The sequence below is a fragment of the Gopherus evgoodei genome, chromosome 5 (assembly GCF_007399415.2).
Source record: "Gopherus evgoodei ecotype Sinaloan lineage chromosome 5, rGopEvg1_v1.p, whole genome shotgun sequence".
NCBI classification, from domain to species: Eukaryota; Metazoa; Chordata; order Testudines; family Testudinidae; genus Gopherus; species Gopherus evgoodei.
In genome coordinates, this window is record NC_044326.1 from 13,649,231 (window position 1) to 13,662,411 (window position 13,181).

General features: G+C 53.8%; 1 protein-coding gene across 1 annotated transcript; it reads left to right on the forward strand.

Annotated features, from left to right (window-relative positions):
• Positions 1-664: 664 nt before the first annotated feature.
• FOXI3 (forkhead box I3) lies at positions 665-5,118 on the forward strand. Its single transcript, XM_030563396.1, has 2 exons — positions 665-1,256; positions 4,523-5,118. Exons 1-2 carry the CDS (start codon positions 665-667, stop codon positions 5,116-5,118), a joined length of 1,188 nt encoding a protein of 395 aa, XP_030419256.1.
• Positions 5,119-13,181: the final 8,063 nt, after the last annotated feature.

Here is a 13,181-nt window from a genome sequence, read left to right on the forward strand (position 1 = left end):
GTCTCTCCCGTCCCAAATCCATTGCATTGGGGGTAGGGGTTGGGGATGTGATGGTCGATAGACTCAACACCACTTCAGTCCCGAATCGCTCGCATCCTCCCAGGAGGGCGGGCTGAGCAATGGTCCCCAAAGTGGAGGGCCGATCAGGAGAACTCCAGTATCCCCAGAGGAGCCTCTCTTCCTCCTCCAGGCTCCCCCCACCCCCAAACTCCTGTCTCGCCTGCAGCGGCAGACAGCTCGGAGCTGGAGGGGGGGAGGAGGGGGAAAGAGCAGGAGGCAGACAGACAGACAGACAGATCGCCTCCCGGTGGGGAAGGCGGTAGGAGACAGACAGACAGATCGCCTCCCGGTGGGGAGGGAGAGCAGGAGACAGACAGACAGACAGATCGCCTCCCGGTGGGGAGGGAGAGCAGGAGACAGACAGGTACGTCGCCTCCCAGTGGGGAGGAGCTCCCTCCTTTTCTTTCTTTTTGGGATCTACCCAGCCCCGCGTTGCCGGCCTCCCGCCCGCCCCTGGAAGGGAGCCCTCCCACTGGCTGCGGCCCCTGCCCGCCCAGCCCTGGCCCCGGGCGGGGAGGCTGGGCAGAGATGAAGGCGCTATAAGGAGCTCGCCGGCACTGGGGGAGGGGGCAGCGCAGCCGGCCGCCCCGCATGGCCCGGGACCATGAGCGCCGGTGACCTGCAGCCCAGCTCCCCTGCCAGCCCGCAGCCCCGCCGGGCCCGGGAGGCGCCCGACATGGCCGTGTACTGCGCCGAGCCCTTCGGCGCCTATCCGCAGCCCGGCGCCGCGGCCGCCTCCTCCACGCAGCGGCCGGCCGCCTACGCCCTGGCGGACTACGGGGCGCCTGCCAACGCCGGCTACCTATGGGGCGTGAGCGGCCCAGCCCCGTACCTGCAGGGCGGCCCGGGGCCGGCCGCCCCCTTCCTGCCGCCCGCCTCCTACGGCTGCTCGCGGGGCGCCCCCTCCGCGCCGGGCTCGCCCTCGCCCGCGGCGGCCGAGCTGAGCTGGCTGAGCCTGGCCGGGCAGGAGGAGCTGCTGCGCCTGGTGCGGCCGCCCTACTCCTACTCGGCGCTGATCGCCATGGCCATCCAGAGCGCGCCCGGCCGCAAGCTCACGCTGAGCCACATCTACCAGTACGTGGCCGAGAACTTCCCCTTCTACAAGCGCAGCAAGGCCGGCTGGCAGAACAGCATCCGCCACAACCTCAGCCTCAACGACTGCTTCCGCAAGGTGCCCCGCGACGAGGACGACCCGGGTGAGCGCCGGCGGGTGGGGAGGGGGGGCTCAGTGGCTGGGGCCCCAGGGGTAGTGCCCGGGAGCAGAGGGATCGGGGATGCCCAGGCAGGGGGCTGGAGAGGAAGAGGGCCGCTGAGCGGACCGGGAAATGAGTGGGTCTGGGAGGGTGCCCGGGGGCAGAGGGATAGAGGTGCCCAGGAGGCTGGGGGGTGTTGGATAGGGGGATGCCCAGGAGGCTGGTGGCAGACGGGGGTGCCCAGGAGGCTGGGGGGTGTTGGATAGGGGATGCTCCGGAGGCTGGTGGCAGAGGGGGGTGTTGGATGGGGGGATGCCCCGGAGGCTGGTGGCAGACGGGGGTGTCCAAGAGGCTGGGGGGTGGCGGATGGGGGGATGCCCCGGAGGCTGGGGGGAGTTGGATAGGGGATGCTCGGAGGCTGGTGGCAGAGGGGGGTGTTGGATGGGGGGGGTGCCCAGGAGGCTGGTGGCGGGGGGGGGGGTGCCCAGGAGGCTGGGGGGTGTTGGATGGGAGGATGCCCCGGAGGCTGGTGGCAGACGGGGGTGCCCAGGAGGCTGGGGGGTGTTGGATAGGGGATGCCCCGGAGACTGGTGGCAGAGGGGGGTGCCCAGGGGGCTGGGGAGTGTTGGATGAGGGGGGTGCCCAGGAGGCCGGCGGAAGAGGGGGGTGTTGGATGGGGGGGGTGCCCAGGAGGCCGACGGAAGAGGGGGGTGTTGGATACTGGGGCCGGAAGCCGGCGGAAGAGGGATTGGGGATGCCCAGGATCCTGGAGGGGGGCGGTTAAGCGGACCGAGGGGCTAGGGTGGGGAGAGGGACCCGAGGGGAGCGCTCTACCGGACAGGATCTGGCCGACCAGGGAGGGGACCGCGGGGCTGAGCAGCATCTGCCGCTTGCACGGGTCTGTGTCTGGACACCCGAGGCGTAGGGCAGGGAGCCGGCGGGACCTGGGCGCCAGGAGCCCCTGCGCTGTAACCCCCACTGGCGGCCCCCGGCCGGCTCGGAGCTGGGTGTCCGGAGCGGGATCGGCGCGGGGCTCGCACCAGGGGAGCTCGGGCAGGGGGACGGGATCCCGGGATGTGGCTCCCGGTCGCTCCCCATGAGCCGGCCTGGAGGGGAGCGGGGGGAGCCACGCGGGGAAAGGGGCACCTGCACCCAGGGTACGGGCAGGTGGGGCGGGCGGGCAGAGCTCCGTGCAGGCTGGGGGCTGCAGAGAGGGGGTGCGAAGGACAGTGTAACTCGGGGTGTTGGACCGCCCCCACCCCGACTGCTCCGCCCAGCTGGGGACACCGAGGGGCAGATCCTGTGATGGGGGTGGGGTGGGATATTGTCCCCAGGGGAGCAGCTGGATCCAGGGCCCCAGGTTCACTTCCCAGCAGGGCAGGGCCCTTCTGGGGTTTCCATTATGAGGTTCCTGCCCTCTAGGGCAAGGGGTGGGGCCCTTTGCACCGATCTGTCCCAGCCCCAGGGTGTAAATCCAGTCTGCTCGCTGGGTGTGGGGGGTACTGTAGAGATGCAGGGTCCCACCTACCCTGAAGGATTGTGTGGCTCAGACATGCACATTGGGTGCAGAGGCCCATAGGGGAGGGAGGCATTAGGGCTGTAGCCAGGTGGAGTGGGGATTACATGTCCTGCTCAGTAGGGAACAGGGCTGCCCGGGGCGGGGCGGGGGGGGGGAAGTGGGGCAATTTGCCCCTGGCCCGCAGGGGCCCCCATGAGAGTTTTTGGGGCCCCTGGAGTGGGGTCCTTCATTCGCTCTGGGGGCCCTGGAAAACTCTTGCAGGGCCTGGGGCCCCCAGAGCTTCTTCTGCTCCAGGTTTTTGGTGGTAATTTGGCGGCGGGGGTCCCTGCTGCGAGTCTTCAGGGAACTTCGGTGGTAGGTCCCGGAGCAGAAGGACCCCCCGCCACTGAATTACTGCCGAAGCCAGGGCCCCCTGCCACCGAGGACCCCAGGCCCCCTGAATCCTCTGGGTGGCCCTGGTGAGGAAAGGGTTTTTTAATGCAAGTGCACAAGGGCCCCCTGGGTGCAAAGGGATTCAGGGCCTTCCCTGCACAGAGATCTGAGGCATGGTGTGGGCATGACTGTGCCCAGGCAGCAAGGGGGCCACTGTGGGTGTGCTGTATTTATTTATATGCACACCAATCTCCCTGGCCCATTGGCATGTGTGCAGCGCTGAGAGAGACCCCACCAGTAGATGCTCCCTCCCCCATAACCTGCCCTGAACCACAACATGGGTGAGATGGCCCCACACATGCCCAGCACCACTGATGTACCCCTCTGTCTCACCCTACCCCAGCTGAGCTGTATCAGGATGAGCGAGTAAGTGCAGGCCTACACTGCAGTGTAGGTCTCCCTGGGATTGGGGTGCCAACGGGTGAGTGTGGGTTACAGGCCCCTCCGTGCCTGATCCACGGAGGACATGGGGCTGTTACAGCCCCGGCGATCTTAAGATGGAGCATTTTGTGCGTTTAGTGCTTGAGGTCCCCCGTTCAATCCCTGGTGCGTTGGTTAAGATAGCTGCCGAAACACACACTTAAATGACAAGGGTGTAATTGGGGAAGCATTTGGAGTTCTGTCTGCAGGGTCCTTTTACTCTGTTTGGGGTGGGGCTGTAGGCTCAGAGGCAGGACCAGCGCTAGGGGTTTGAGCGCCCTAGGCGGCCGGCAATTTTGGCGCCCCACGCGCTGGTCCCGCAGCTCCAGTGGAGCTGCCTCAGTGGTGCCTGCGGAGGGTCCAGTGCTCCGCGGCTCCGGTGGAGCTGCCGCCGTGGTGCCTGCAGGAGGTCCACCGGAGCCGCGCGAGGAGCTGACCATCCACAGGCAGGACTGTGGCGGCTCCACCGGAGCCGCAGACCAGCAGACCCTCCGCAGGCACCACTGCGGCAGCTCCACTGGAGCTGCCTGCTGCCCCGTCCGGCAAAATGCCGCCCACCAATTATTCTGGCACCCTAGGTGATTGACTAGGCTGCCTAAGTGGTAGCGCCGGCCCTGCTCGGAGGAGCAGCCACTTAGCAGGATCAGAACTGCAAGATTAATTCCCGGTGCGTGGTCGGTGGGGCAGATTCTGAATTCCTGAACTTAAGTCAGTGAAATTGCAACAGTGCGAGAGGAGAATCAGGCTCTGGTCAGCAAGTCTGGAGTGGGTGTTTGGCGGGTGCAGGTTGTGCAAATGCTGGGGTAGGGGTGGGGGGAGAAGGAGGGTGCAGATCCTGCTCAGAGGGTGCAGGGCATCTATTGGAGGAGCTGTCTGACTCCTTCTCTGTCCCCTTCAGGGAAGGGGAACTACTGGACCTTAGACCCAAACTGTGAGAAGATGTTTGACAATGGGAATTTCCGGCGCAAGCGTAAACGGCGCTCTGAGCCTAACGCCTCCACTGTGGTGTCCTCTGGGGGGGGCCTGAAGGCTGAGGAAGGGCGTCCCATCCCGGCTGCTGCAGGCAAGCCCTGTGGAAACAGCCCCTCCCCAGAGCTGGAACTATCACCTGCCAGGGACCATCCCAAAAGCTCCTCTTCTCCGGGCATCGTCTCAGCCACCCCGGGCTGCCTGAGCACCTTCTTCAGTAGCATGAGCTCACTGAGCAGTGGAGGGAACCGCCTGGCAGGAGGCTTCAGCAGGGAGCTGCACCATCGGAACTTCCCCACTGGGCAGATGAGCGGTGGCACCTTCACTGCCTCCTCCAGCAGCTCTTCCCAGGAGGTGCACCCACCAGACCAGCTGCAGCGAGTTCCAGGGCCCACTGCTGCCTATTACAACTCCTTCCACCCCAGCAGCAGCAGCAGCAGCAGCAGCCAGGCCACCCAGTACAACCGTTACTACAACTTCACAGTCAACAGCCTCATCTACGCCCGGGATGGCACCGAGGTGTAGGGCATGGATTGCAACTCGACGGAACAAGAAAGTTGCTGAATGAACCAGCCAAGGAAGACCCCGTGCTTTTGCAAACTGCGTTTGAAGCAGGACACGTGCAGTATGTTTTCCCAGGAAGAAAAACTTACAATCTAGTAAATAGATACGTACACACACACACAATGTGGAGTATTTCCCTACTCATCCCTGCAAAATCACTGATCCACACAGATGCCTGTTTGCCACAAAATTCTGCAAATGAGAACCAGAACTGGATTAGTGACTTCAGAGGTTTTTAATCTTGAATGTAGAGTTAAAAAAATAACTACAAAGAGAAATCAGCAAGGACCAAATATAGACACATAGCAGGGGAGTATTGCCTGTTGGTCATTTATTTGTGAACCTCTGTTTACAAGTGCTTTGGTCTTGGAAAAGAAGAAAAATGAAGAGATTTCTAATGAAGTGCCTTCTAAAAATCCCTATGTCCGTGATTGCCTGTTTAGGTAATTGCTTTAGGCCACAGTCCTGCAGTGTACAATGCCTGGATAGAGTCTTTGCCCACACAGAACCCTGTTAGATACAGAGTGGCTCCATGCAGGTTCGCCAGGCTGCCTGTGCTTTGTATATTATTGAAGAATCAGAGCCTTATTTTGTAAAAGAATCGTTTTACTTAAGCTTAGTACCAAAGACACACAATCTAGCCATACAGCTTTTTAGCAAGAGAATAAACACAGTGAATATTTTTATACATATTTGTATGTAATGTACTACTGTACATACATTTCTATGGGATTTTATATTTGTAAATTATGCTCTGGATTTGTACTTATTTATAACGTGTTTGACATTTGGGAAAGTTTATTTTGCCCATCCTTTCCCCTCTTTTTTTTTTTTTTTTTTTTTTTTTTTTTAATTGTAGTGTATGAATGAAACTTTTCAAACTGAACAAAATTTTGGGGAATAAAATATTTACAGTTAGATTTTTGCTTGTTTGTTCAGATTTTATTTTACTTTTTTAGATGGTTAGGGACACGGGTTGGGACAACAGATACAGGGACTCAGCACTTTTCTCTGTGCCAAGAAAAAAATGTTGCTTTCAGCTCAAAGGAGAAGTGTGAGGTTTGATTTACAATCTCCTGATTGGTAATTGTGAAAGCTGAACTGAAGCTTTTGCTGCTTTTAGACAGTAAATTGCCTATTTTCAGCTTAGGTTGGTTAATATATAGTAATTGCTTGCAAAGTTAATTGGAGCAGGACTGACTCATGTAGGATCAAGCCCACGCAGCCAAATTCAAACCCTGGAGTCAAAGGAATTGCACCCATTTAAGGTTCCTCAGCAGAGGAATCCAGTGGAGGTCAGTGGGCCAAAATGTGCTCTTATGCTTTGGTTTAAATCTGGAGAAACTCGCTTAACTTCAGTGAAGTTTCTTCTGATTTACAGTTGTGAAAGAACCAGTCCTATAGTACATAATATCCATGATGTAAAAATTCCTCACATTTCTGAGGTTTACCTCAATTGTTGGCAGGGATTTGATGTAATCAGCCAGCTTGTCTAAATGCTTTTTAAAGGCATGTAACATATACAGTGAAAACAAAAGAGAGCATGACACTGAAATGGCAGTACAATTGCAGTACTATATTTAACAACGAGTCACGTGCATCCAACTTATTAGAATGCCATATAAGCAGGTAACGTTTTTGTCTCTGAAACTCAATACAATATTTCATCCAATGCAATCCAGCACCTATAGGGACAACCTAGCACTGATGTACCAATGCAAGACCAATCTAGAGCCTACTATTCCCCTCACTTAGAGCCTGATCCAAAATGCATTGAAGCCATGGAAAAACTACTGACTTCAATAGGCATTGGATCAGGCCCATAGGCATAGCTCAGGAATACTGAGTCTGCACAAGCCTTTTTCCTCTGAAGTCTCTCACCCTTGCTAACACCGGTTCAGCTCCATTGGTTGAAGCTCGAGGTGGAGCACTGGTGTAGATAGCGCCATGTGGCTGTCGACATTTTAACCCTCCTGCTCAGAGCAGAGCCACACAAGATGGTGCTTAAAATGCAATCAGTCCCCTGAAGGTGCAGGCTCATGTGGGCCTGGCTTGGTCCTAGTTTGTGAAATGCTGAACACCCTCATCTGTCATTGAAGTCTCAGTGGCTTCCAAGCAGGGCTGGCTCTAGCCATTTCGCTGCCCCAAACACGTTGACACGCCGCGGGGGGCATTCTGCCACTCGCCGGTCCTGCGGCTCCGGTGGACCTCCCGCAGGCATGCCTGCAGATGCTCCACCAGAGCTGCGGGACCAGTGGACCTTCCACAGGCATGCCTGCGGGAGGTCCACCAGAGCCACCTGCCACCCTCCTGGCAACCAGCAGAGCGCCCCCCGCGGCATGCTGCCCCAGGCACACGCTTGGCTTGCTGTGGCCTGGAGCCGGCCCTGCTTCCAAGGGACAGAATCTGTGGGAGATGGTGAGAATTTGGGGACTGCTATCAGCAGGGCATAGAGGGGGTGTGTGCTGTCTTTGGCATTTCCCTGCTTAATGCTTCTTCCTCCCCAAGAAAGAGAGACATCTGAATTCACCTTCAACAATCTCAGCTACCCAATGGAGGCATGTGAGTTTCACAAGCGGTATCTTGAAATCAGTTCCTTTCAATGTTTGTTTCTAAATATCCTGAGTGAATGTGGAGCCTGTATTTTTTTTTTATAATGCATGAAGAGAAGAAAACTTTATCAAAAAGTGCAAGCACATTTTTTGGCAAACATGGGCCTTTTGAAAGGCCCACCCATCATTTGTTAACTGCACCGTAGTTGTAGCTGTATTGATTGCAGGAAATTAGGGAGATGAGGTGGGTGAGGTGATCTTTTATTAGATCAACTTCTGTTGGTGAGAGACAAGCTTAGGAGCCATACAGCTTTTAAGGTCTGGGAAAGGTACTCCCAGCATTACAGCTAAATGCAAGGTCGCTCTGTGTAGCTCAAAAGCTTGTCTCTCTCATCAACAGAAATTGATCCAATAAAAGATATTACCTCACCCACCTTGTCTCCATAACATCCTGTGCTCACAGTTATGATTAATTCTCATCAGCTATCCCCCAAAGAAGAGGCCATGGGCCTGATTTACCAGAGGGAATGAATCGGGCTCTTTGTACAAGAATAAGCTGATCCCATAGGCTTGATTCTGATTTCACACCAGTTTAACTCCACCGACGGCAGTTTAGTCATTTGTAATTTACACTGCTGTCACTTGGAGCATAATCAGACATTTCTGTGTAGGGAGTCTGTTTTCATTTGGTAGAGGGCCACAATGAAAGAAGGATTCCTCTGTGTTTGGAAAAATCCCCTTTTCTTGAGTAGTTTGAGAATCTGAGAAGGAACAAGCATCTAGAATTTGCTTAATTCTTTCTTTCTATTATTATTATTGGGTGATGGGTGAGGGAATGAAGGAAAGCCATCAAATTACTCTAGTAGTGGTTGCATCATCAGGACCAGGAACATCACTGAACTTCCTTTGTTTAATCAGCTCATGGAGTTAAATGTAAGTAAGGCTCACTCATGTGAGTCAGGGACATAGGATTGGGTCCACAATGTAGAGCTTTATTAAGGTCCTGATCCTGCAGTCTTTACTCAGTGAAACTCCCAGTGGTACCTTTGAAACATGAATGCACCCCATTAGTAGGGGCCTGACCTTGCAATGTGCCAGAAAGCCCTGGTGAAGTCAATGAAGGATGACTGCGACCCAAACCCTGCTGGATCAGGGCGTATAGTTACACTGCTCATCTTTGCAACCCTTACAAGTCAATGGGACAATTCTCATGAGCAAGGGTTTCGGGGTTGGGCTGTTAATAGGCTCAAATATTCTAACTACGTTTGCATTTTTTCTCCTCTTGGTGTCAGGGTTAAATTCTGCTCCCTTCCTGTGGCGTGAATGGAGGCCCTTGCCTGAGGTAGGTAAGCAGAGGCTTTGCCCCGAGCCTGAGTGTGTGAATATAAATGTTTGAGTGTTCATGATAAAGCAACCTGCCAAAGGGGCCCTTGATACAAGCATTCCGACTAATAGACACCTTGTCTGTGCTGAGGGGAGTTGAGTGAATGAGTCTTAATGGCAGCCTTTAGCTTTTCCTTTTGTTATTAAAAGTGGCTCCTCATTTAAAACCCTTTAGCAACCGCCCAAGTCATGGGAGAATGAGGGTAGCAGGATTGGGCTTAATGAAAGACACTCAAAAAAACAACCATGCTATTGTCATGGGCCGTCTTCATTTAAAATGAGCGCCCCAAGAGCAGAGGGGAAAAGGACAACTGGGACAAAAGACTGAGTCCCACCCCTGAATCCCTCTGCCTCCCCCTACCCTCAAGCCCCAAGAAGCCAGCAAGGCCTGTCTTTTTGGTCTGTGTTTGTACAGTACCTAGCACAGTGGGGTCCTGGTCCATGACAGGCTTGGGCACTATGATAATACAGATAATAATACCAACAATGGGACCAACAGTGCAGTGCCAACAGTAGTCATGCTCCCAGTCTGGGTATGTCTACACTAGAGTTTCAATGAGCATTCTGAGGCCAGATCCTGAGCCTAGTGAAGTCAACGGGAAAGGCCCAAACTGACTTCTGCTGGAACAGCATCAAGCCCCTGGACTCCACTCCTCTCCAGCAAAGCCGCTGAAGTTGGTTGTTCTTGCACTAAGCTAGCTCGTGATTGATTTTTATTTCTGAACTTTCTGGAGCTTGGGATGAAGGGGAAGCCACAAAAACTCTGGCATTGGCAGACTCAGCTAAATAGGACAGCTGATATTTGTGCTACTAATTTGTTGTTTCTTTTATGGTAGCCCCCAGAACCCCCATCATGGACCAGGACTCCGTTTTGCCTGGCACTATATATTTATTATATATATGCATATATAATAAATAAATATACTTCCTGCCCTAAGGAGCTTTTAGTCTAAACACATGGCGAGAGGCAATGCTGGGAAAGGTATTGTAGATGGCCACTGACTGCCACCAGCATTTTTCCAACACTGTGTCATTGAATCCTGCTCTGAGCAGGCCTTATTAATATAATAATAAAAATACTGGCAGCCCCCATCTGCAGGTCTATACTGGGCCTCCCTTCCAGTGTTGCTAGCATGGATGAAGGGAAACCAACATTAGCAAATCTTTAGAAAATGTCCCTAGTGGAGATAAGGCCTAGACATCTATCACACATGTTATCTCACACTGCCTTAAATCAGGGGGATTTATTATGCATTAGGGGCTGGATCCTTCTTGATTTATTCATGTGAGTAGCCCCATTGGGCCTGATTCTGACGTCACAGTAGTTTAAAAGTGGTGTAATTCCATTCAGTGGAGTTACACCAATCTACAAGGTCAGCTTCAGGCAGTGATGAGCTCCCAAAGTCCTAAGAACCGGTTCCCTACTGGGTCCTTGGCAGCAGAGGAGTCTTCACTCACTCTGGGTTTTCAGCGGCATTTCGGTGGCGGAACCTTCACCCGTAGCGAGTGAAGACATACAACTCCTTGCCGCCGAAGTGCCACCAAAGACCCGGTAGGGAACCACGCGGTGAGTACAAGCCCCATGTACCTGTCTCCCTCCCTACTCGACCCCAACTCACATCCTGCCCCCAACTGCCCTTCTCAGAACTTGCAACCCATCAACCTCCCCCACTCCTTGTCCCCTGACCACCCCCTCCCGAGAACCCCCACACTAACTGCCCCTCAGGACTTGAGCCCCTACCCAACTCACCCCACTCCCTGTCCCCTGACTGCCCCGACCCCATCCACCACCACCTCGAAAGACCCCTGGAACTCCCACACCTAGCCAGCCCCCCTGTCCCCTGACTGCCCCCTCTAAACCTCCCCCCCTCCAACTGCTCTCTGCCCCTTATCCAACCCCTCCTCCCAGCCCCGGCCTGGCCCCCTTACTGTGCTGGTCAAAGTGGCAGGAGCTGCAGAGCTGTGCTGGTGCCAGCGGCATGGCAAGCTGGGGCTCTGTGAGGAGGGGGGAGCGGGAAAGGGGCCAGGGGAGCCTCCCCAGCTGGGAGCTCAGGTGGGCCAGACAGGACATCCAGCTCACAGACTGGAGTTTGCCCACCCGCCAGCCCCTTTAATAACTGGTTCTACACTGGCTTCTAAATTTGGATTCAGGTCCATTCACTATAACTGGTGACTTATGGGGAAGAGCCAACTGCAAATACAGTACCTAGCCTAATCGATAGAGTGGGGTTGGTTGGGAAATGATTTTTTTCCTACCTGAAAAGTTTTGACAAAAATGAATTTTGTTTTTATTCAAAAAGCCACCTAAGTTTTCATCACAAAACCAAAATCCCTTCAAACGGAATGTTTTTCAGCTTTTGGCAACCCTCTTTTTTTCAGTTTTCAGCCGATCAAAGCAAAAATAATTGGGTTTTCAGGTTGTGGGTTTTTTCTTCCAAAAATTTCATTTAGTTGAAAAACCATTTTTTGTGTGATTGGATTTTTGTTTTTGTTTTTTTGACGAAATATAAGAGATTGATGCTCCCAAGGGTAAACGAAGTATGATTTGCCTCTGCAGGAATAACAGGATTGTAATGCAAAACACCAAAGGTATTCTTTCATATTGTACATGCACTATCTCTGAATCATATAAAATAATCTTACCCCTTCATCACACAATACAAGGTGTGATAAAAGTGCATGTGATTTTCATATACTGCTGAATAGACTATTAGAACATCTATCCCAAAGGATCTTCATCTAGGGCCTGATCTGAGCACAATGAAGTTAATGGAAAGACTCCCATTGGCTTCAGTGGGGCTCATCAGGCCAGTAGTCAGCCTGTCTCTAGTATATTTTGGATGGTCTAATCTAGTGCCCCAGGGAGAGTAGAAAGAAGTCAAAAAATGACACATTTGTGAGCTGCACCTCGTGGGCCCAATCCTGGAAAAACTCCTATTGGCTGCTGCATATGAGGAGAAGCAGGCCCCATGTGATCATTTTTCTCTTTCCTGCAGTCCATTGTGTCAGGGTTTATTGACAAAGCAAATATCTCACCATGTAACCAATCTGTGGTAGCAATGAACAATGACAGATCAGCTCCGGATTGAGGGTTAACCTACCTTTAGCCTCCTTGGGCACGATTGATTTTATGTCTAATTAAAGTAAATAGTGGAAATGTGCTGTCTTCCTCCAAATCCCGTTGGATAGTGGCAGAGGTCAAGCTTTGCCCTGTTACTTTGGCACTACTGCACTTTATATTGACCTGCCTGCTGCGTTTACAAGCAGTAAACCAAAACAAGAAGTACCACCAAAAGGCTCTTTAAAACATATAAGGTTAGATCCTCAGCTAGTATAAATTAGTGCAGCTGACTCGTAATTGTTACCCATCCAATGGAGCCTGATTCTGACCTCACTTACCCCTGCTTTGCGGTGGGGTATGATTAAGGCTACATTTTAATCATGGGTATTTTTAGTAAAAGTCATGGACAGGTCACAAGCAGTAAACAAAAATTCACTGCCCGAGACCTACCCATAACTTGTACTATATACCGCTGACTAAATCTTGGGTGCTGGGGAGGGGGAGGAGGCCCGGGGGCAATGCGGATTCTCTGGGGTAGCCTGGGGAGTGCCATGGGTGTTTGAGGGAGGCAGCACACAGCCCAGGGGTGCTGTAGGTGCTCGGGGTGGGTGGATGGCAGCTCATGCCCTGGGACCCCTGCCAGTACCTGGGAGAGGGAGGCCGGGTGGCAGTGCATGGCCTAGGCCCTCCGCCAGTGCTTGGGGGACGGCAGCGGCCAGGACCCCTGCTTCTGGGGTGGGGGTGGGGAGGAGAGGGTGGCAGCTGGCCCAGAGGCTTCTGGAGTTGCTCCGGCAGCCCTAGAGCCAGCCACACCAGCCGCTACAGAAGTCATAGAATCATCCCATTCTCTTCCTGAGGAAGAGACCTCAGGAGGTCATCTACTCCAACCCCCTGCTCAAAGCTGGACCAACGCCAACTAAATCATCCCAGCCAGGGCTCAACCACCTCCCTAGGTAACCCATTCCAGTGCTTCACCACCCTCCTAGTGAAATAGTTTTTCTTAATATTCAGCCTAGACCTGCCCCACT

Bases quoted from the DNA above. Each gene is read 5' to 3' on its own strand.
- FOXI3 (XM_030563396.1), top strand. From the start codon at position 665: ATGAGCGCCGGTGACCTGCAGCCCAGCTCCCCTGCCAGCCCGCAGCCC. The intron at 1,257-4,522 runs GTGAGCGCCGGC...TGTCCCCTTCAG, and splicing joins CCGCGACGAGGACGACCCGG to GGAAGGGGAACTACTGGACC.